At 31.2% G+C, this 23,517-nt stretch overlaps 1 protein-coding gene across 7 annotated transcripts in view; it reads left to right on the forward strand.

Annotated features, from left to right (window-relative positions):
• Uchl5 (ubiquitin C-terminal hydrolase L5) overlaps positions 1-18,377 on the forward strand; it is a 41,668-nt gene extending 23,291 nt beyond the window's left edge. For 2 of the 7 annotated variants that reach the window (XM_026390699.2, XM_026390704.2), the window contains 5 exons: positions 2,005-2,068; positions 8,565-8,667; positions 9,816-9,929; positions 12,781-12,879; positions 17,521-18,377. In XM_026390699.2, the coding sequence (XP_026246484.1) occupies positions 2,005-2,068; positions 8,565-8,667; positions 9,816-9,929; positions 12,781-12,879; positions 17,521-17,565 (425 nt within the window). In that variant the 3' untranslated portion in view covers positions 17,566-18,377. Of the gene's footprint in view, positions 1-2,004; positions 2,069-8,564; positions 8,668-9,815; positions 9,930-12,780; positions 12,880-13,534; positions 13,683-17,520 lie in introns of all 7 variants that reach the window. The other 5 variants (XR_003300947.2, XM_026390701.2, XM_026390702.2 and 2 more) reach the window with 5 other exon arrangements.
• Positions 18,378-23,517: the final 5,140 nt, after the last annotated feature.

Genomic DNA, 23,517 nt, shown 5'->3' on the forward strand with positions numbered 1-23,517 from the left:
TTTATTTTTTAGTTGTAGATTGACACAATATCTTTATTTTATTTTTATTATGTAGAACTGAGGATCGAGGTGAGTGCTTGTTGCAAGCTAGGCAAGCGCTCTACCTCCGACACAACCCCAGCCCTAGTATTTATTTTTACAAGGACAAAAAAGTTGACTATTCATCTTTATTTAAACTATAGTACTGCTTACGTTTTAAAAGTGGAGGTTACTATAAGGTAGTATAATATGAAAGTGTTAGCTTTTTATGGAATTAAAATAACATAGGAATGACATGTTAACTGCAATAATTCAATTGACCTTTAATTTTTTTCTAAGAGAAAATATTTTTTTAACCCACAGATTACATAATTTATATTTTATTTTCCAGTTAACTTAAAAAAATACTCAGTAAATTTAAAAGGTTGTTATTGTCATTTTTATTTACTGGGGGATAACAAGCATTTCTTACATCATCTTGGAATAAAATATTTTCATTTGGCTTGAGTATGGTGGCTCATGCTTGTAATCCCAGCGTCTTGTGAGGCTGAGGTAAATTTTTTTTTTTTTAATTTGAAGTTGGATCATTAACTATCACTTTAATTTACTGTTCAGCAATCTCCTATTAAATATCTTTCTTTGTATTTAGATAGAATGTTATTGTGCTCTTCTTTGTACTAAAGGGCAAAATTGTCCTTATCTTACCCTGTCTTTAACCTTAAGGAAAGATGATAAATGGTTATTAAGGGTACAATCTGTAGTTCTGAAATAATACTAAAACAATGATCCACAAAAATTTGGGGTTTTTTTGCCCCCCACAGTGCTGGGAATTGAACCCAGAACTTGTACATGCTAGACTGCATCCAAGCCCATCCATAACTCCTTATTATGAGCTTATTAAATTTTCTCTTTTCCTTTTAAAAATGGATTGAATGAAGTCCAGCAGAACATGTTTTAGTTGAGAATCTGATATTATATGCTATTCATAAAATTTTGTACTTTTTTTTTAATTTAAATTTTTTAAAATATTTATTCTTAAGTTTTAGGTGAACACAACATCTTTATTTTACATTTACATGGTGCTGAGGATCGAACCCAGTGCCTCGGGCATGCTAGGTGAGCACTCTACCACTGAGCCACAATCCCAGCCCCAAATTTTGTACTTTTGTATTAAAAATTCTTTAAGACTGGGTTATAGCTCACGGTAGAGCTCTTGGCATGTGTGAGGCCCTGGGTTTAATCCCCAGCATTGAAAAAAAAAGTTAATGTACGTTCGTTTTTTTTGTACTTTTTGACCATATTCTTGTATAGAACAGTAGTTTATTTAATGTGAATTTATGTGCTTCCTCTATATTTTAAGATATGTATTTTTCTGTGTCTTTTACAGAAAATTTATAGAATGTTCCTTCAATTCTGTAGATGCTTGTTTTCCCTACTGTGCAATATTCTATCTTGCTTATCTGGTCAACATTCTTTATTCATTAGAATTATCAAATATAAAGGAAGTAAAAGATAAAACAGCCAGTTTTACTGTATAACTATAACTTCTAGTGAAAAGAAGATTAAAACATTTGGGTAAAATTGGACCACATTGTGGATGGATTTCACTTTTTAATTTTTGAGTTAGGATTGTGGGAGTCAGGTAAATAAGGATTGAATCCTTATTTTGTCCTAACATGTGGGTTAGTCTTTCTAATCTTATAGTTTTATCATCTGTAAAGTCAGGATAGTTATCCTTATCTCACAGGATTGTGAGTTTAAATGAGTAAACTTCCTAATTTATTACTTCCTCAAATATTTGTTTAGTATCTCCCATGTAAGACAATAATATGACAGTATAAATTAGGCTAATATTCTTTCTCCCAATCTTTAATCAAGATAATAAGAATTAAAGCTTAATATAGTAATGCTAAAATGACTTACTGTCCTGAATTTGCTAAACGTATTTATAGAAAGATTTTTGAGGGAGTGTTGATGTTGATTACGCTTATTTTTGTTTTAATTGGTTTTAAAATTTCTTTCTAGGTGCTTGCAATCAAGATGACTGGATCAGCGCAGTACGGCCAGTCATAGAAAAAAGAATACAAAAGTAAATGCTCAGCTAATTTCATTGGCATAAAAATTCAGGATTTTAGTTTTGTTTGTTTTTTTCTTGGTTTTTTTTTTTTTTGAGCACTGTATTGAACATTACTTTTGATTGCATTAATGCATTCAGGAAATCTATTTCTAAAAATGTCCAAATTTTACATGGATGTCAGATACGACATAACTTTAGAGAATTTAAATGTGCTAGTCTCCATTAAGTGAGATGTTTTCAAATATTTGTATAGATTGATGTTTTTTTAAAATTTTGTTTTTGATGGCTTTTTAAATACTCAATTATTTAGAGGTAATTATATATTCATACTCAGTTATAAGAAAGAATATAGACATATTGTGTATTCTATCTTGCATGGTAGTATCTTGCAAAAACTATAGTATAATATCACAGCCAGGATATTAACATTGATATCATCAAGACAGAGCAAATAAATGGAATCGTACATTGTGTTATCTTTTTACATTAGTTTTTTTTTTTTTTCACTCAACATAACTGGAGATTATTCTGAGTTGTTAAATGTATCAGTAGTTTATTCTTAGTTGATGTGTACTACTCTGGTGTGAACATATCAGTTTTTTGCCTATTAACTCATTGAAAAACATATGGATTACATAGGCATTTTTTGCTGTTATGAATAAAACTGCAGTAAGCATTTTTGTACACTTTCATATAAATACGAATGAGATAAATGCATAGGAGTGTCCATAAAGTTTTATGGTAAATACATGTTTAGTTTTTTCAGAAACTACCAAACTCTTTTCCATAGTGGTTACACTATTTTACTTTCCTAGAAAATATGAATAATCCAGTTTCTCTCTGCATCCTTTCTAGTATTTGGTGGTGTCAAATTATTTTGTTTTAACCATTCTTATATTTCATTGTGATTTTTGTCTACATTTTCCTATTGACTGATGATGTTAAAAATCTCTTTATGTCCTTCGCCCATTTTCTAATTTTTGACTGTTGAGTCCCCAGTGTTTTTTAAATACTTGTTCTTGATCAGACATGTTGCCTGCAAATATTCTCTCCTAGTCTGTAGCCCATCCTTTCAACATGGTTTCTCATAGAGCAGAGTCTTATTCCTTGTGAAGTTCGATTTATCAATATTTCTTGCTATGAATTATATTTTTGTTCACAAGATTAAAAGTGCTTTGCCTGGCCCTAGATCCTGTTTTCTTTTTCTTTTCCTTAGAATGTTTATAGTTTATTTTATATTAAATCTGTGATCTGCTTTAGGTAGTTCTGTATATGGTTTGGCATTTAGGTCAAGATTTTTTTGTTATTGTTGTTTTTTGTTTTTGCTTACACATATTCAATTGCTCTATCATCAGTTGTTAGAAAAGACTGTCCATTTTCTACTGAATTCTTCCTGAACCTTTAAAAATCAAATTAGGCATATTTGAATGATTCTATTTTGAGATTTATTATTCATCTATTGTCCTACCAGTAGCACACAATCTTGGTTGTTGTAGCTATGTCTTGAAATCAGGCAGACTGATGCCTTCAACTTCATTTCTTTCTTTGAAATTGTTGTAGCTATTCTAGTTCCTCTGCTTTCTCATATAAATTTTCATTTTTTATTTTCTCTGTAGCCACAAAAATTCTTAGATAGAATTGTGATAGGAATTGTATTAAACATTTAGATCAATTTGAGGAGAATTGTTATCTGTAGTATGTTGAGTTTTCCGATATGAATCTGGTCTCTGCATTTATTTAGATCTCTAAATTTCTTTTATTTATTTATTTTTGTATGCCCCGTGTGTGGGGGGGCATTCTTTTATCAGCATTTTGTGGCTTTTGGTATATAAATCCTGTACACATTTTGTCTGATTTATACCCAAGCACTTCATATTCTTTTGAGTGATATTATAAATGATATTGTATTTTAATTTTTTGTTTCCATGTCATCATTGGTAATACATGGAAATAAAATTGTTTTTTTCACCCTTTGTCTTATATCCTTTGTACTGAACATATCCAAATTTTATGGCATTTTTCTACATAGATAATCAAATCATTTGCAAAAAAAGGGACAACTTTGAATTTATTTCTCGTTTCAGCTTTATCATTTTTGCTTCATGCATTTTCCAGCTGAGTTGTTTGGTGCATGCATATTTATCATTACTGTTTCTTGTTTTTGGATGAACATTTTTATCAATACATAATGTCCCTTTTGCCCTCTCAGTCTCTAATAGTTTTCTTTGCTATGAAGTTTGTCTCTTTATGTAGCTACTCTTGCTTCTTTGGATTAACATATGTATGATATTTTTTTCCTTTTTTCTATTTTTAACTTACTCATATCATAATTAAAGTGAGATTTTTTTAAGGGAGTCATTTATTTGATTTATTGATCACTTAAGTGAATTTATAAGATCTGAAATTAAGTGTACATTTAATATAATTATATGTTATGATTAATTCTGCCATTTTTCTTTTTGTTTTATTTTCTATTTTCTGCCTACTAAGTTATTTAAATACTTTTGAAATTCCATTTTTATTTATATGTATTATTCTTAGTGTATTTCTTGTGTGTGTGTGTGTGTGTGTGTGTTACTGAGGATTGAAACCAGGGATGTTGTGCTATGAGCTACCTCCCCAACCCTTTTAATTATTTGTTTTGATATAGGATCTCACTAAGTTGCCCAGGCTGATCTCCAGCTTGTGAAACTCCTGCTTTAGCCTCCCAAGTAGCTGGGATTATAATCATGAACCACTACATTTGGCTTAGTGTATTACTTGTATTTTGTTTTTAGTGGTTTTTAAGTTTGTCACAGTCTATTGGTGTCAATGTTTTACCTGTGTGGGTGTAATATAGAACCTTACCTTCCTTTACATACTCTAATAACACAGTTAAATAATTCTTCTGTATACATTTTAGGAAAACCTTTTTTCCCCCTCCTTTGGTATTCAGGATAGGACTCAGGGGCACTTTACCACTGAGATACATCCCCAGCCCTTTTTAAAAATTTTGAGACAGGGTCTCACTAAGTTGTTTAGAGGCTTGCTAAATTGTTGAGGCTGGCCTCAAGTTTGTGATACTCCTGCCTCTGCCTCCTGAGCCATTAGGATTACAGTTATGTACCACAATGGTTGACTGAAAACAGTATGATTTTCACTTTAACACAAAACATAATTTAACAAAAGTTAAAGAGAAGGAAACATTTTATTTAACCATTTTTAAAATTCTTTACATTGTAATTCCTTCTTGATGTTCCAGGATACCTTTCTTTCTTTTTCTTTTTTAAAGTTTATTTTTTAGTTTTAGGTGGACACAATAATCTTTATTTTACTTTTATGTGGTACTGGGGATTGAACCTCATGCACGAGCATATTGCCGCTGAGTCACAACCCCAGCCCAGGATACCTTTCTTTATCATTTCCTTTCTGCTTAGAAAATTGTTAGCTTATTCAAAGAGTAAGTTCTAAATGAACAGATTTCTTATTTTTCTTAATCCAAAATATTTTAATTTTTCTTTCATTCCTGAAGGATATTTTCACTAGATACAGAATTCTGGATTGACATTCTTTTCTTTCAGCACTTGAAAAATTTTATGCCACTTCCTTTTGGACACCATTTTTTTTTTCTTAACTGTAAATCCGTTGTCATTCTCCTGTAGGCATGGTGTTTCTCACATACTGCTCTCAAGATATTTTTCCTTCTCTTTAGCTTTTAGAAATTTGGCTACATTGTGTTTTGGGATTTGCTCAGCTTCTTAAATCTATAGGTATATGTTGAGTCAAATTTGGAAAGTTTTCAGCCATTATACCTTGGAATACTTTGTTAACCTCACCCTTTTTCTCCTCCCTTTCCTGGACCCCAAGGACTTGATTGTTGGATCTGTTATTTAGTCCCACAGGTCCCTGAGGCTCTATTAATTTTGTCTATTTATTTTCTTGGTTCAGATTGGGTAATTTCTGTTGTTCTGTATTTTAAAAAGTTCACTGATTCTTTCCTCTGGGAGTCCCCTCCATTCTATTTTCCTGTTTGAGCCCATCCATTGAGGTTTATTTTATTTTTTATTTGGGTTATAATAAAATTTCCATTTGTCTCTGTTTAATATCTTGGTTTTTTGTTGAGACTTTTCATTTTTCACTTGTTTCCAGTGTATTTGTAATTGCTCCTTGAAACATTTTTTTACAACTCTTATCTTTGTAAGATAGGTCTGCCATCTGTCATCTCATTATCAGGTTGATTATTTATTCAGTTTGAGATTTTCATGGTTTAAGTATGAACCTGAACATTCTGGGTATTATATAATAAGACTCTGGATCTCATTAAATAAGTCCTGTTTTGGCTGGACATGGTGGCTCACGCCTGTAATCCCAGCATACCAGAGGCTGAGACAAGAGGATCCCAAGTTGAAGGCCAGCCTCAGCAGTTTAGTGAGGTCCTATGCAATTTAGTGAGGCCTAGTCTCAAAATAAAATGGGTTGGGGATGTGGCTCAGTGGTTGAATGCCCCTTGGGTTCAATTTCTAATAATAAATAAGCAAATAATTAAAAGTTCTGTTTTTGCTGTTTTTTAAAAAATAATATTTCTTTTTTAGTTATAGATGGACACAATGTCTTTATTTTACTTTTTGTGGTGCTGAGGATCGAACCCAGTGTCTCATGCATGCTGGGCAAATGCTCTACCTCTGAGCCACAACTCCAGCCCATGTTTTCACTGTTTTTAATGAACACTGCTCTGGCAGGGTAAATTGGAGGTGCTTCTTCATTACTGCCAGATAGGATTGTAAGTTCAGGTTTTCTACACAGCTTCTATTAAGGAGGGAAGAGGTTCCTTGGTTTCCTTGTTATTGCTGGGCAGGGATCCGGGTTTGGGCCTGCAAACAAGGCTTCCATGGATACCATTCTGTTTTCGAGAGGTCAGAGTGCCTTGTTAACTGATACCTGCATGGCTTCTACTGATACTGAAGTGGGACAGGGATGGGCTTCTTTGCCACTAGATGATTGTTTTGGTTTCTATTCAATGTCTTCTAATAGTGCAAATGGGTATTGTTATTTTCACCTGGCAGGAATAAAATTCCCAATTCACTACTCAAGTCTTCATTTTGACACTAACTTGGGTGCCTCATTACAGCCTAGTGAGGTGGGAAGTCTAGGCTCTCTTCTTTACTTTTGTTGATGTGGTTGGAGTGGGATCATTGTTGTGTTTGGCTACAGCAGAATAATTATTATCCAAAAGTTTTTTTGTCTTGCCACACTGCCCCTGTTCTGATTGACTAGCAAGAACAGATTTTTGTTGGACTTTTTATTTTTTCTTTTTGGCTGTTGCTGGTTTCTTCATTTCCAAGTCTTGGATGAATGATAAATGAGGCATAAAAAGAACTCAGGGAATTCATCATCATGCCATTCTTGGTCTTGAGTTCCCTAGCTTGTCTGCCTTCTCTCTCATTTGAACATTTTGTCTTTGTCTCTTTCTAATATATATGTTCTGGATGTTGAACTTAATGGGAAGAATAGGAACATGTAAATTCCTCAAGTGAAAATTTTAAAACAGTTTTTACATATTTCATGCTTTTATTAGGCTGTGTTCTGTCTCTTGAATAGAACTGTGAAAAACCAATGAAGGTGACCTAATGCAAAATGGGCTTAACTTTTTTATATGTTTTTATCTTGAGTAGGTGCCACATACATGTTATAGATAATTTTTAAAATGTTAGTTTCCACTGTAAACAAGCTTATGCTATAAGAGATTTCATTGGTATCAGAGTAGTAAAAAACAACATTCAGAAGTTTCACTACAAAATATAATTATACATTATATTAATGAAATGCATAAATGTTTTACATATTTATAAGGTAGAAATAAAAATTTAAAATATATTAATTAAAAATAGAAACTGTATCATGACGTTGAAAAAATTGTGCAGTCAGGAGTAATTACAGTCAAGATTCAAGCATAGCTGGGCACAGTGGCACATGCCTCTAATCCCAGCATCTCGGGAGGCTGAGGCAGGAGGATTTGGAGTGAAAGTGAGGCTCCAAGCAACTCATTGAGATCATCTCTCTGAATAAAATACAAAATAGGGCTCGGTAATCGAGTGCCCCTGAGTTCAATCCCTGGTACCAAAAAAAAAAAAGAAGAAGAAGAAGAAGAAGATTCCAGTATAATTAATCCAACAAATGTGGGGTCTTAGTTTATTCTGTTTTCAGATATTTTTAAATAAATGAATTTTCATTATTTCTTATAAAGTTAGGGAAAATGATGAAATATGTTACATAAAATTTATTACTTTAAATGTTTTAAGTGTATTTAACACTTAGAACATTTACAAATTTTTGTGATGTAATTTAGCTAAATTTTTTGCTATAGTTGTTATTACTTTTTCATATACAAAAACTTTTAGAAATGCCAATTTGAATTATTAGCCAGTTGATAGGGTAACTATCACAAAGAATAATGGTTTACTCATAGTGGATTAGCTTAATAGCAATGGTTTTGTAATTCTGTAAAAATCTTAAAATAACTCTTTTCTAGGTACAGTGAAGGTGAAATTCGATTTAACTTAATGGCTATTGTGTCTGACAGAAAAATGATTTATGAACAGAAGATAGCAGAGTTACAAAGACAACTTGCGGAGGTTTGTGGCCATATTTTTAAGTACAAAGTTCTAGTTTAGTAATTCTCTCAGGGAAAGTATCTTTTTTTCTTTTTTAAAATATACATTTAAGCTAGTTATGGTGGCACCACCTGTAATACCAATGGCCTGGAAGGCTGAGACAGGAGGATTGTGAGTTCAAAGCCAGATTCAGCAAATTATTGAGGCCCTAAACAATTCAATGAGACCCTGTCTGTAAATAAAATAATATAAAAAAGGGCTGGGGATGTGGTTAAGTGCCCCTGAGTTCAATCCCCAGTACAAAAAAAAAAAAAAAAAAAAAAATATATATATATATATATATATATATATATACACACACACACACACACACACACACACACACACACAGTTGGTTTTTAAAATATATACACATATTTTCAATACATATATATATTTATATAAATACACATACACTTACTCAAATCTCCTAAATAGAGATTAAGGGAATGCAATCTGGATTCAGGCGACTTTGATTTAGTTCCTGGCTTTGTCAGACAGTGGCTATCTGAGTTTCTTCATGTAGTGTTAGAATAGTAGTATTTAGTTTATGAGGAGGTTATCATAAGGATAAATGAGACAATATATGTAAACCAATTAAAACAATGAGTGACAACTGGAAGGGCTAAGTAAATGTTAGCTATGAATTGTTGTAACTATTATGATTTCATTATATAATTAAGCAAGTTAGAGTATATTTCTCAGAGAGTTAATTGAGTACTTTTAGATTCACAATTAATTTCTACTAGTCTTTATGATTACCTTTCTGTACTAAATATGATTAGAGAAGAGAATTAATAGTAGACAGACTTTTTATAATCCCTTGATAGTATGTTCTTAAGAGTATATTTAAGGTAATTTATTGTATAGGTTAATAAAAGATAGCAGTACAGTATATTCATAGTATAGATGGTATTTAGGTAGAAATTTATATGTTATTGTAAAACTTAGAAATATGGAAGGTACTTTTTAGAGCTTTTATCCTATAATATTGCCATTGTTAGGTTGATATTTTGTCAATATTTCCAAGGGTAGAAACTTGAAAATAATTATGATGTGTTAATCACTTAAAAATATTCTGGACTTAAGCCTCAATCATTAGGGTGTGCTATTTTTTTCTTTCTTCTAAGGAGGAACCTATGGATACAGATCAGGGTAGTAATATGTTAAGTGCTATTCAATCAGAAGTTGCCAAAAATCAGATGCTTATTGAAGAAGAAATGCAAAAGTTAAAAAGATACAAGGTATGTTTATAAATATGTTCCTTTAATATTTTAATAAGAAGCAGTATATTTTGAGATGAAGGTGTGTTTAATGATTGCATTCCCTTCCATCATTTACCAGTTTTTAGAATAATGTGTTGATTCTCTGGCACCCTGCAAAGATAAGTAAGATGGTTTTTCTTTCTTTTTTTTTTTTATATTTATTTTTTAGTTTTAGGTGGACACAATGTCTTTATTTTTTAATTTTTATGTGGTGTTGAGGATTGAACCCAGTTCCCCGTGCATACCAGGCGAGTGCACTACCACTTGAGCCACATCCCTAGCCCCTGGTTTTTCTTTTTTAAAAATGTTGTTACGAACAGATATTTAATCTGTTTGAAGCTTTGGTTCAACTGTAGTTATTCTTATTGATGCTCAAATTATCCTGTATTTAGACTCAGGAGCCACTTCAAGCAGTCTCATGTCTTTGACATGATACCTTTACGGTTTGATAGTTTGAGATTTTATTTACACACACACACCCACCCACACACACTCAGAATAACAATACCAGTAATGTTCATAACAATTGAATTTTTTTTCCTTAAATTTGTTTTATTCCTTAGGATGTATCCCATTTTATTTATTATTGTGTGGTACTGGGGATTGAACAGGGTTGGGGGGCACTTTACCATAGAGCTGCATTCCAGTCCTTTCAATTTTTTAAATTTTGAGACAGCGTCTCACTAAGTTGCTGAGGCTGGTCTCAAACCATGGCCTCCTGAGTTGCTGAGATTACAGAGGTTACAGGATTACTCTTCCAGCTAGTACATATCCTATTTTAGATGTACAATCAAATTGCTGTGTTTTAAATTCACTTAAATTTTTTTCTCAATTTGCTTTCATATTATTAGGGGATTTAAAAAATAAGTTTTGATTTAATTTTGTTTTTATAGTAAACATTTGTGTAATTCAGAGTCAAATAGAATAGCAAGATATTCTTTAGTACTGACAGTCATCTTCACTTCGCAATATGTTTAATAAACTTTTTTTTCAGAGAGAGGAAAAAGAAGAGTATACCTGAATTTTGCATGGCTTTTGATATGGAACTTAAGTTATTTGCCACATGTTACAATAGTAAAAGGATACTTTTTCATTTGAAACTCAGTTGAAGGAAAGGATTATTTTTTTTGGTTGCTTACCATATCATCAGCCATAGTTCTTCAAATCACACTTAACAGCCAACAAATGACTGTTCAATAAAATGAATGAACCTTAAAGTAGTAGGATTTCTACAGATAGAAGTAGTTGCTTTGGAGTATTCTGGGCAGAAAAATGGAAAGGCCAATTCATGGGGACAAGAAAGTAAGAGATGAAAGTTTTTTTTTTTTTGCGGGGTGGTGGTGGTGGTGGTACTGGTGATTGATCCCAGAGCCTTGTGCATGGGATGCAAGCACTCTACCAACTGAGCTGTATTCACAATTTAAAAGATGATATCTTTAACTGTCACTTTCCATTTCATATAATATTAAAATCCAGACTACCTATTATTTATTTATGCAAGATTATTTTGTAATTAACTCACTTTTAGTACCTACCAAAAATGAATTACAGATTAAATGTTCAGAATCTTTGCTACATTGTTTGGAATGCTTTGTAAGGTAAAATGATTATCATACTGACATAAAATGAACACATTAAGATTTAATTTAATAAACTTCAAGAACCTATGTCACAGCTAGTTAAAAAGAATTGTCAAATAAGCACAAATTTATATGAAGTAAAAGAACATTGAAATGAATTTACAAAAGATAGAAAGAAGATTTTTTCTATGAAGAGCTGTCTATTGAACCTCTGCTAGATAGAATCTGTAATATCTTGATGTCAATAGAAGGCTAGAATCATACTTTATATAGGAGGGTATTCTTTAGATGATGCATAATTTATGCTTCTCCTGAAGCACAATTTCCCCCAAAATTCTACCCCTTTTTGATAAAATATTATCTCAAGGAAAGATTATTCTTGGTCACAAAATAAAGCTGGTCTCATTAGACTTGCCTGATTATTTACATAGATGTAGTATTAAGAATGTTAATTTAGGCTAGGATAGTGGCTCAGCGGTAGAGCATTTGCCTCGCAGGGGCGGGGACCCGGGTTCCATCCTCAGCACCACATAAAAAAATAAAGGCACCTAAAAAATAAATATTTATAAAAAAAAGAATGTTAATTTATCATGTAGACTCTTACTTTTATATGTATTTTTTTTTTTTTTTTGGTGCTGGGAATTTAATACAAGGGTGCTTAACTACTGAGCCACATCCCCAGCCCTTTTTAAAAATTTATTTAGAGATGGGTCTCACTGAGTAGCTTAGGTCCCCACTAAGTTGCTGAGGCTGGTTTTGAACTTTCAATCCTCTTGCCTCAACCTCCTGAGCTGCTGGTATTATAGGTGTGTGCTACTGCACCCGGCTGTAAATTGCATTTTCATAAATAATCTTAGGTTGTTTTTTTTTTTTTTTTTTTTACTATTTATTTTTTGTAGTTGTAGTTAGACACAATAACTTTATTTTATTTATTTATTTGTGGTACTGAGGATTGAACCTAGGGCCTTGCATGTGGGAGGTTACTGAGCCATAACCTCAGCCGCTTAGATTGGGTTTTTAAAAGCCTCTTCTTGCTAAGCTTAGGATAATAGGAAGCCATGCCCACGAAACTCTCAGCACATGTTTTATTAGTATTTGTTCTCAATAGGAACATAATTTTATTATTTTTAATATTTTTATTATAAGTATAGATGATTTTATTCCATATGTTTTAAATTGGGTGCAAAAAATGATATATCAGAAAATTAGGGGAAATGTACCTAGAGTGATTTAATATGTTCTCTTTTCAGATTGAAAATATCAGAAGGAAGCATAATTATCTGCCTTTTATTATGGAATTGTTAAAGACTTTAGCAGAACACCAGCAGTTAATACCCCTTGTAGAAAAGGTAAGCATTTTATTGTTGAATACTTAAATTAGGTGTATAAATAAAGTATATTTTTTGGCATGAGTGGAGCTAAAATTTCATAAGCATTTTAAATTTACTTGTTTGCTTTTGCCTAGTGTTTTATATTTAATAAAAATTAGTTAAGCTTGTTACTGAAAAATGAAAATAAAAATGGCCCCATTGCTTTTGTCTTCTAGAATTCTTTTTATCTATAACTCAGGTTCTGTCTCATTAAATGAAAATTTAAAATACTAACATTTCTTTGAGCAGAAACAAAATTTTAATATAAATAATTGGAATAACAGATTTTTTTCTACTTATTTTAGCAAAAATTTGAATTGATTTCATAAAAATTTAAAGTTAGAATGGACATTGATGGTAAAACAAATAGTATGGACTAAGTCTTGACTAAGAAATAGATTTCGTTATTTCTAATCTAGTATCTTTTCCACGGAGGGATAACTAACACAAGTGAGTTGAAAATTCTGATTTCTAAGATATTTTTTCCTTCAATATAAGAAGGTGCTTAATAAAATATTTGCAGTGTAAATGAAATGCAGTGAATTGTTTTTAAGTATATACTGTAAATCAGCATTTCTGAAAGTGACCATCGCTGGATAATCTTTAAAATACATGTTACCTGGCCCCTCCCCAGATGTTCTGATAAAGGGGAAGGATTCTTTAATAAGTTCCCCAAGTGATTCTAATGCAACTGATCTGTGTACCACATTTTGAGAAATACTGAGAAGATACTACTAGGCAAATAAAATTTTGGACCATTAATATAAAGACCAGATTACGTGGTAGGTATATTTTTCTTATTAATTTTAAATTTTACAAAGTGAAGATACATTTTATCCCAGACGTTTTATAAATTTAAAATAATATGAGATCTGCTTTAATAAGATTTTCATTTTTACCTTATTACCTGAAACATGACTCAACTTTTAGCATTAAATGCAAAAATTATTGGAGAAAACTGCTACATCTTCAATTATTTTTTTGTTTTTGTTTTTTAATATATGTATCTTAGAGTATTCCAAGATGGGAAACTGACTTTTAAAGTTTAAGGTTAACAATTAAGGTCCTGTGGTTATCAAAATTGTTTACAGAGTGCCTAGGCACAGTATTCTTTGTGTGAGACACCATGAAATATTTCTCTGTTAAGAATATTATATGAAAAAAATATAATGTGGTAAATCATATGATAAGTCAGATTTTAATTTTAAATAAATTTTATTAGGACCTGGACAAATATTAAGTGTATCAGTTTTACCTTAAAGTTGGTCTTTGAGTATAATTTTTATGTGAAGATTAGGAAAAGTTGTGTTTGATTTTTTGTTTGTTTGTTTGTTTTTGTTTATGACAGTATATCCCCAAGATTTTTTGAGAGCATGAAGAATTGATTTTTAGCTTTTCATTAGAACCTTAATTCCTTAGTTCACATTATTTTGGACACAAGGTGGCAGTATATGAATACCTAATATTACTATGACACCAACTTCTATTTCCTGTTTGCTTTTTTTTTAAGGAACAGAATTATTGACTTTCTAGTTTGTCTGGTAATTGAAACTATTCTTAAATAATACTACATAAGCAATATTGAGATGTGTTTATTTCTTATATACATACAATGTGTTTTTCCTCATTGGTTTTGATTTGGTTGGAATACTTGAAATGTTCATTAAACATGTGTGAAACTATTCACTAAACATTTATCTAGATGCAGCTATATTCTAGGCACTTTGTTAAGGTCTAGGAATCGACACATAAGTATATAATTCTTTTCTCAACCAGTTTGTGATATAGTTTACAAAAGTAAACAATTATAGTTTGTTTATGGATTGAATAGTAGTACTCCATTTAGGGCCAGAATAAACATCTAAATAACTTTGTAGCTACTCAAAATTTCCCATTCACAAAAATCTTAAATCTGTGGTTGGAATTTACTGCTTAATCTATACCATTATATCAGATTCCTTAGCACAAGTATATTTTTGTTCATCATGTTTTGAAAAAATTATTATACCACATTGAAATATCACTTTTAGCTAGTAAATGCAGATGTTAAATAAAGCAGATTGAAAATCAGAATAGAATTACTCTTAAATTTTATAATTACAGTAAAAAGTTTTTACGGTGTTAGTTATTATTTATGTAAAATTACCCATAGAATTCAGAAATAGATTATTAATTGGAATTGTCCAAGACTAGAGTTTTGATAACTGAGGCATAAAAATGAGTGAACTAAAATCTTTTTATTTTTCCTAGATAGTGAGCAAAAGTTGAATATTTTGATTCTCTCTTGGTTGTATAGCTATAATGAACTAGGCTAATATCTCATAAATGTTTTCTTATATGCATTATACAGAACTGCTCAGGAGGTAAAACCAAAGTAACTGTATACTTAACTGTATCATACATCAAACCTGTATCTTAAAATGTAAAATAAGATTAACTAGTTTATGATGCGATCTGTGAAACTTCTACCTGTTCAGGTATACTTTTAGTACTTTTAAAATATTTATCTTAACCTTTATGTGTAATTCTGAATTGTTATCTACCCATATTTATAACAATTACCAATAATCTACCATATTGTGAAATTATGGAGATATAGTTGCCATGGGGATCCAAAGAGACTTCACCATTTTGAAATTTTTTAGGAAAATTCAAGACAGTCTGATTCAGTTGGTAATAAGTAACTAACCTTCAGAACTTTCTTTTTTCTATCCCCAAATTAAAATAAAGTACAAATGTAGTTAATCACAATACTATTTACATTAATATTTATGATTATAGAATTATGAGACTCAGGTCAAGAATATTTTATATCTCCTTGGCACACTGTGTAAAAGGAAATTATTTTTAACTGTGTATTTCTTCCATGCTATTTTAGAAATAGCATAGTATTTTTTAGCAAGGGCAGAACATAATATAGGCTTTGAGTTTATTCTCAGCTATACTGTCTTTTTTTATGGATATGATACATTTTAGCTGGAGCTTTTAAGCAAGTTATTTACTTTTCTGTAGCTTCTATTTCTCATCTGTAATTTGGGAATCATATCTCTTGCACATTCTTGAGGATTAAGTAAGACCCTATCTGTGAAATATGCAGTAAGCACTCAATTAATGATACTCAATAATGGTAATTGTTTTTAACTTATTTTTATGTACTCCTTAATTTATCTGAATTATATAATTTAATATATGGACACTCTGCATTACATTTGTTTGCTCATTTAATTATATTGTAAAGTTTATATGATAAATTAATAAATTTACTTATTCTAAACATTCTGTAAGTATGTTCAGAGATAAATAGAAAAGAAGCACATATTTTTATTTCAAATTATAACAAAGTCAAATTGTATTTTTATTATTTGAAAATAGAAAACTTTGCGTGGGATATGGTATAAATAACAGATTATGCTTGTTAATGAAAAAATGTTGATGTAGGCTACTAATTTTTTTATTTCTGTATGGTATATATAGCCTATTTTTTAGGTCATAGCACTCAAATTTATCATAGTTCTGATAATAATTACTACCTAATCCATCATTAGAAAGGCAATTTTTCTAGTTAGTCTATTTTTAAAAATAATATAGCAGGAAAGGTCTGATATATTAGTTCCTTTCCAAAGACCATCAGAATTGACATCACCTAAAAGTCTGTTAGAAATGCATAACTTCAGGCATTTTCATTGGTATGTATATTGAAAAGCATTGCTATATAGAATACCTGTCTGACCTCTATTTTACTATATATTGTGTGACTTTGGTCAAGTTTGATCACCTGTGAGCACTGGAATAAAATAGAGTTGTCTTCAAGCTATGTAACTGTTATGAAGATCAAGTAATGTGTGAAAACATTTTTGAGGTCATGTAAGTGAGGCTCACTGACATCAGACGGTATTCCTTTTAGTATGATTTATAGATAAAACAAAAATTGTAATCCTTTATTGGCCTTTTTTTTACTCACTTTTAACTTTTATGCCAATTCTGCTTTAACTTTTATGTTGAAGTTATTTATTCAAATATGCAGAAAGCAACATAGGATTTTTTTTAATGCTAAATTTGAGTAAGAAATGAACTGTTTTTAAATCCTTATGACTGAGTTTGACTCTGTGGATTGAATAACTTGTATTGATTACAATTTAATAATACATTTCAACTTCAGATGAGAAAGAACTGGGAGCCAAACATAATCCTTCCTTCCTTTTCTTTTTTTGTAGTACTAGGAGTTGAACCCGAGGTCTTGTGTATGCTAGGCAAGGACTATCACTGAGCTACATCACCAGCTTTTTCTTATTGAGGGCAAATAATGACTATATAATTTTCTAGAACTAATTTGTTGCAAGTTTCAAGTTATATAATGCTCTAGAAATATTTTTTGTTTGTTTGTTTGTTTGTAGACAAGGTCTTGTTGTGTTGCCCAAACTGATCTCAAACTTCTTGTCTCAATCTGTCCTCCTGAGTAGCTGGGACTATAGGTTCACGCTGCTGCACCAGCTCTAGAAACCCTGTGAACAGTGCATTTTATTCCTTGTAGCTTCAGAGTACCCTCTTAAGCACATTTTATTTTAGTACAATCTAAAGCAGACCTAGAAGATTTTGTAATATACTATTTTTAATTTTTAGGCAAAAGAAAAACAGAATGCAAAGAAAGCTCAGGAAACCAAATGAAGAGGATGCTTTGGGATGTGTACACATATCTGCTTCTACACTTATTTTCATGGCACCATTAAGTATAAGGAACTTTGAGCAACATCCTAATTGACTCAATGCACGTTTGGCAATAGTACCAGTCTGTCTTGTCTTTAATGCATGGATTAATAAACTTTTCCCCTACCTGCATCATGTGCATGCAGTGCATATTAAATAAAAATAATACTGAGAGTGCTTGCCCAAATTCCGTTTTTTTGACATTGGATCTGAGAACTCTTATTGGTATTCTGGATTTATAACTACAGTATGAACCTAGAAAATGCACAAATGATATTCTTTACCTGTAATTGTTCTGATTAATCTTTTGATTTTTTTTTAGCTTAAATACTTTTGATTTTTAAATGTCAAATCTTAACTGAATCTTCTGTTTCTTCTTATCATTAATGGAAAAAATCAATATTTCTGTCTTTGACATGTGTTTTGAGAATCTTAAAACTAAAAATTTCCTCTTATACCACTTACTTGATTTTAATGCAGATCATTTGAAAAGAGCAGAAGTAAAATTTTTAGTAATTTTCATTGCTGCCAATAGTAAAGGTAATAAGCATTGCAATTTTATTTTAACAAACTTTCTTCAAGTGTTTGGGGTTATTTTTTAAACCATAGAATTATTGTAGGAAGATCTGAATATTATGCCTCAAAACAAAATTTCAAGTTAAGAACAAATTGTAATTCTTAAAGAGTTTTGGTATTATTACCAATTTGGCAACATTTTCAAGTTGTTAAGGTGAGTTTTTATGGAAAATTTGAGGTTTGACAATTCAGGTTATCTGCTTTAAAAAAAGATGACAGTGGTGATAGAGGATCCTCTGTGCCAATTTGAATAAAATTAGTATAGCTCAGTTTCCAAGAGCCATGTAATGTACAATTTGCTCACAATGATTTTTTTTTTGGTGGGGGGAGTTTTCATTTTTATTTTATAAAGTACTACTGAACTGTATTCTCGCTTGTAATTTTCTTTTCCAAGTAAACTCTAAATGAAATTTTATAAAACTTCTTTTTATAAAGGAAATAACCCACTTTTTTCTTTACCAACCACATTTTTGAAATTGATATGTGACTTTTAAACATTTTATTATTTATTGTAAAATAAATTTAACATAATTTATTAGGTGGAATGTGTACCTATCATCCAGCTTCAACACATGAATTTTTTATGATTGTTTTAAAGCTTACTAATTGTGGTATTATTAAATGACTTAGAACTAATGCAGGGGAGACCTGTGATAAAATTGAGTAGAAAAATTAATGAAATATTTTTCATATATAATTTCAGTTGAAGGTACTAAAAAATATTTAGTTTTTCAGTTATTTGTGAGTAAATATATTTTGCTCTTGATATGGTAGTAATTATGGAGTGTTTTAAAGCTGTGATACAATTTTAAAAAATGGTTTTCTAAGGATGTTCTTAGGCTCATCTCAATCTCATTCATTTATTTCAATTTAATTTCTATATTTTATTTTATTGAGGCTTAAATTTTGTAAAGCAATGCCAGGATTATTGTAAAAAGTAGTATCAGTAATCAGATAAATCAATGGAATAAAAGACAGGACCTAAAAATATTAATTTTTATCTGATTACTTGATTTTTACAAAGGTGTCAAATAATCAAACAGGAAAGGAGAGTCTTCATCAAATGTAGGTAGGATAGTAGAGCTGAACATCCACTGAAGAAAAAAGGAATCAAGAGTTCCCTATCTCACAAAAAATTATTTGAGCTGAATCATAGATGTTTTTGTAATAGCTAAAAAATATAAATCTTTTTTTCCCAGAAAACATTGGTGAATATCTTTGTGACCTGAGAGTAGCCAAAGGTTTCTCGGGTCATAGAACACATTAACCATAAAAGATCCAGGATTAGGTTTCATCAAAATTAAAAACTTGTCATTGAAAGACACCTTTAGGAAGAGTAGCTTGCATAGAATGACATCTTTAAAAGAGTTTTATAAATTTAGGTTATAGGTATAAGGATTTCTTAAAAAATTTAATTTCTTAGAAAAGTCCATGATAGGATTTTCCATAGTTTACGAATGGTTTATCTGCTGCTTCTTTAATGATTTCAAATGCATTGTGACACTTCATGTTTTTTTTTTTTTCTGCTTGTGAATAAAGAAGTATGACTTGTCCTTGTCTTGGTCCTATATATCGCTGGTTTGAAACTAAATCTGGAAGCTAATGAGTAGAGAAAGTGGAGGAATAAAGAGCAATCCAAAAAAAGATAAGTATTAGTTAAGTGGATTTTGTTTTGGGGGGGTAGATATTTTAAAGAACATCTATTCTGCTCATTTCACTTTTGTATTTTCTAAAATCTCATTTGACTGGGTAAATGAAGGCACTTCTATTTTATGCTTTTTTTTTTTTTTTTTTTTTTTTTTTTACAAAACTTGCCAATTCTTAGCGATGTACTTCTGCTGTTATAAACAAAGAAAACTTGCCAACAGCTGTAGCACAGTCTAGTCTCACCTCATATGTTTAGTTCTCAAGATAGCTGCCCTTTTTCCAGCAAAGAGCAGTCAGCTCAACTGTGTTACTAGAAAAACAAATATTTGTTATGGGATCATGACTGTAGGGAGTTGCTCCTCTGTTTAGGACCATGATTGTGAGTATTATGGTGCTACATAGAGATTACTACCTTTAATCCACCTAATCCACCTAGTTGCTTATAATATTTCAGGATACATGACTCTCCTCCCGCCTCCAGAAGGATATTAGTTCTTTTGCTTTAAAAAAAAAAAAAATGTACTGGGAATTGAACCCAGAGCTGCTCTATCCCTGAGTTACATCCTCAGTCCTTTTTACTTTTTGAGACACAGGGTCTTGCTAAATTGTTGAGGCTGGCATTGAACTTGTGATTCTTCTGATTTGGCCTTCCAAGTTGCTGGAATTACAGGTGTGTGCCAGTGCACTAAGCAAAAAAAGCTTTTAAGGTATTTCTCCCCTGAAAAAATTTAGAGAAAGCAAAGAAGCAAAAATTTACATTACCCACAGTTATAGCAACAGGGATGACCACAAGAACATTTTATTGTATTTAATGATCCCTTTTCTCTATGTGTATACTGACATTTTCATATTAGTTTTGCAAGCCCTCCCTAATACTCTGCATTAGGTTTATGTCATATATGTTATTTTTAAACTTGATATGAAATTTTTATTTTTATATCAGTGATAACTCGTAAGATGCAAACTATTTGAAAGGGAATTAGGATTAATTTTGGGAATTTTGAAACTACCTACTAGTTTCTTGTAAAGTCACTAGTGGGCTCAAGCATGAGTCTCCAGAAATGACTCCTAGCAAAGCATATAGTACTGATCTTTTAACAAGAGAACCCCTACCTCTGCAGCAGTTAAGGAGTCTCTACTATTGGAGTTAGTGAAATTAGAGCATGTTGTAGTAATTGTGTTCCAGGACAGGGAAACCTACTGTTATTATCTGTTAGGACTTCAGGAACATATACTGGAATGCAGAATAATTCAACTTCTCCATGACTAAACATACCACTTGAAAATGGCTGAAGCAGTGGGCTGGGGATGTGGCTCAAGCGGTAGCACGCTCGCCTGGCATGCGTGTGGTCCGGGTTCGATCCTCAGCACCACATACAAACAAAGATGCTGTGTCCACCGAAAACTAAAAAATAAATATTAAAATTAAAAAAAAAGAAAATGGCTGAAGCAGTGGTCAGATAGTTTCTGTTGTACTCTTGCCTTTCAAATCTTACATGAGCTTTTCTATAAGCATTTCTAGGAAATTGAGGTTTTAGCTTTCTAGTCTATACAGCATAGGAACATATTAGGAAGGAAGTTGAAATGGATGTTGACAATCACACATTTTTACACTTTTCTACACTGAAACATTTTTCCTGCTTGCATAAATAATATCTTTCTTTTAGAGAAATGAAAATACAAGCAGAAAAAATAAGAATCTAATCCCATTCATTAGAGAGAGAGTCATGGTTAGTGTTTTGAAGTATCTAAGAATATGTACATTTACAATTGTGTGTATATACATATATATATGTAGAAATTTTCTTTTATAAAATGGGATCATACAATTAAACATTTGTTCTTTGCTTTTTTCCATAAACTTCACATCGATAATAGGCTTACATCTTTTTTTTTTTTAGTTATCCCTTAGTATTCCATTAAATAGATACACTTTAATGTATTTCACAAGCTCCATAGTTAACAAGCTCCATAGTAAATAACAAAGTATAATAATAAAATGGACAAACTGGATAGCTTGATTTTTTAGGGTAAGATTTTATTGAAAGTCAATTCCTAGAACAGTCAAGGATACGTGTTATTTAATTTGTTCATGGTCTTAATCTTTACTGGCCTAAATCTAGTGACTGACAGTAAAATTTCACCACTTCTAGCATACTTGGTACCTTTTATTTTTAACTTGATTATACTAATTCTTAACTTTTCAGTAATTTTCAACCTGTATCTGAGTTGTTCTAGATGCTGAAAATATAGTGGTGAAAAAGATAAATTCCTGCCCTCATGGTGAAATGAATATACAAGTGTGTGAATGTTATTTTTCTAGTAGTTGGGGAGAACTGTAAAAAATAGAGAGTTGAGGTTTGATAGGATGGTCATGGAAAGCCAGCCCCTTTAAGGAGAGGATATTTAAGCAGAACCTAAATGAAGAAAATTTCCTGCTCAAGTACTGAACCAGCACTATGAAAGTGGATTGCATGCCTGCAAAACCAAGTTTAATAATTTAGCATGCTAATTTGCAATAATGTTTGATAGTTAAAAGATTTATGAAAGTTAATGTAGGGTGTTAATATGAAAATAGGTTGAACAAAAATATATAAAAGACTAGGACCACTGATCTATGTGCCTTTTAGACTATTGATGTTCTATGAAACACACTTCTTTGGCTCTTTCTTGTAGCAATAATATAGTATTGACTAAACCACAAATTCATTGGGAGGAAATCTCATGTAAATTTTTTTTTGGTTAGTTTTAAGAAAATTTTTTGTTTTATTTTATTTGGTGGTATTAGCATTTGAATCAGGGCCTCAAACATGCTAGGTTAGTGCTCTACTACTAATCCTTAGCCCACAGTTGTGTTTCTAAAAATATTTTCAACCCTACTCCTTTATAATAAAGTTGTAAACATGAAAATTAAAACTGAAATTACTAGAAACAATATGGCATAATATTTTATTATTGAGAATAGAAACAAAACTTCCTAAGCAAAAAGTAAAGTAATAAAAAGAAAACAGAAGAGAAACAGTTGAATATATAAAACTAAAAGATTTCTGTACAGCAATAGATGCCAGAAACTCTTAAAAGACAATAATCCAACCAATAAAATTATCATATATCATGAAATATATCAGAAATATAGTTAACATACACTGAGCACCCCTATCAAAAATGGAATGGAGGGAGCAGGAGAAGCACTAAGGAGAAAAATTGGCAAGGTGTAGGAACCGAAAATTCAGAGAAGAAATTAAAATGGCTAGTAACACAAAATATGGTAAATCCCACTAGTCATCAAGAAGATGCAGAATAATAAAGGAATTTCTTTCATTTCTGTTTTCCCCTACCTCCTTTCCTCCTTTTTCTCTCTGGCCATCTTTCTCCCCTCTCTCTCTTCCCTCCTTATTTCGAAGCATCTCATGATGTTCATCATTCTTATATACCTCCTTTACATATTTCCACCATTCTTCTAATTAGAATGATTTTTAGAGGTGAAAGTTGTATTATAGACAAAATTGTACTGTGGAGGTGCTTGTGTGAAAAAACTATCTCTGGATTTATCAGAAGCTTTGTAGGAGAAATTAATGACCTTTGCTGAGTTATTAAGGAATGCATAGAGTAAGTGGTAACCATGAGCTCTGGGATTCAGTGGCTCCCTGAGGGCTGGTAATTATGATTTCAATTAGAGGCTATCTATTG

The sequence above is a fragment of the Urocitellus parryii genome, chromosome 9, assembly GCF_045843805.1.
Source record: "Urocitellus parryii isolate mUroPar1 chromosome 9, mUroPar1.hap1, whole genome shotgun sequence".
Taxonomy (NCBI): Eukaryota; Metazoa; Chordata; class Mammalia; order Rodentia; family Sciuridae; genus Urocitellus; species Urocitellus parryii.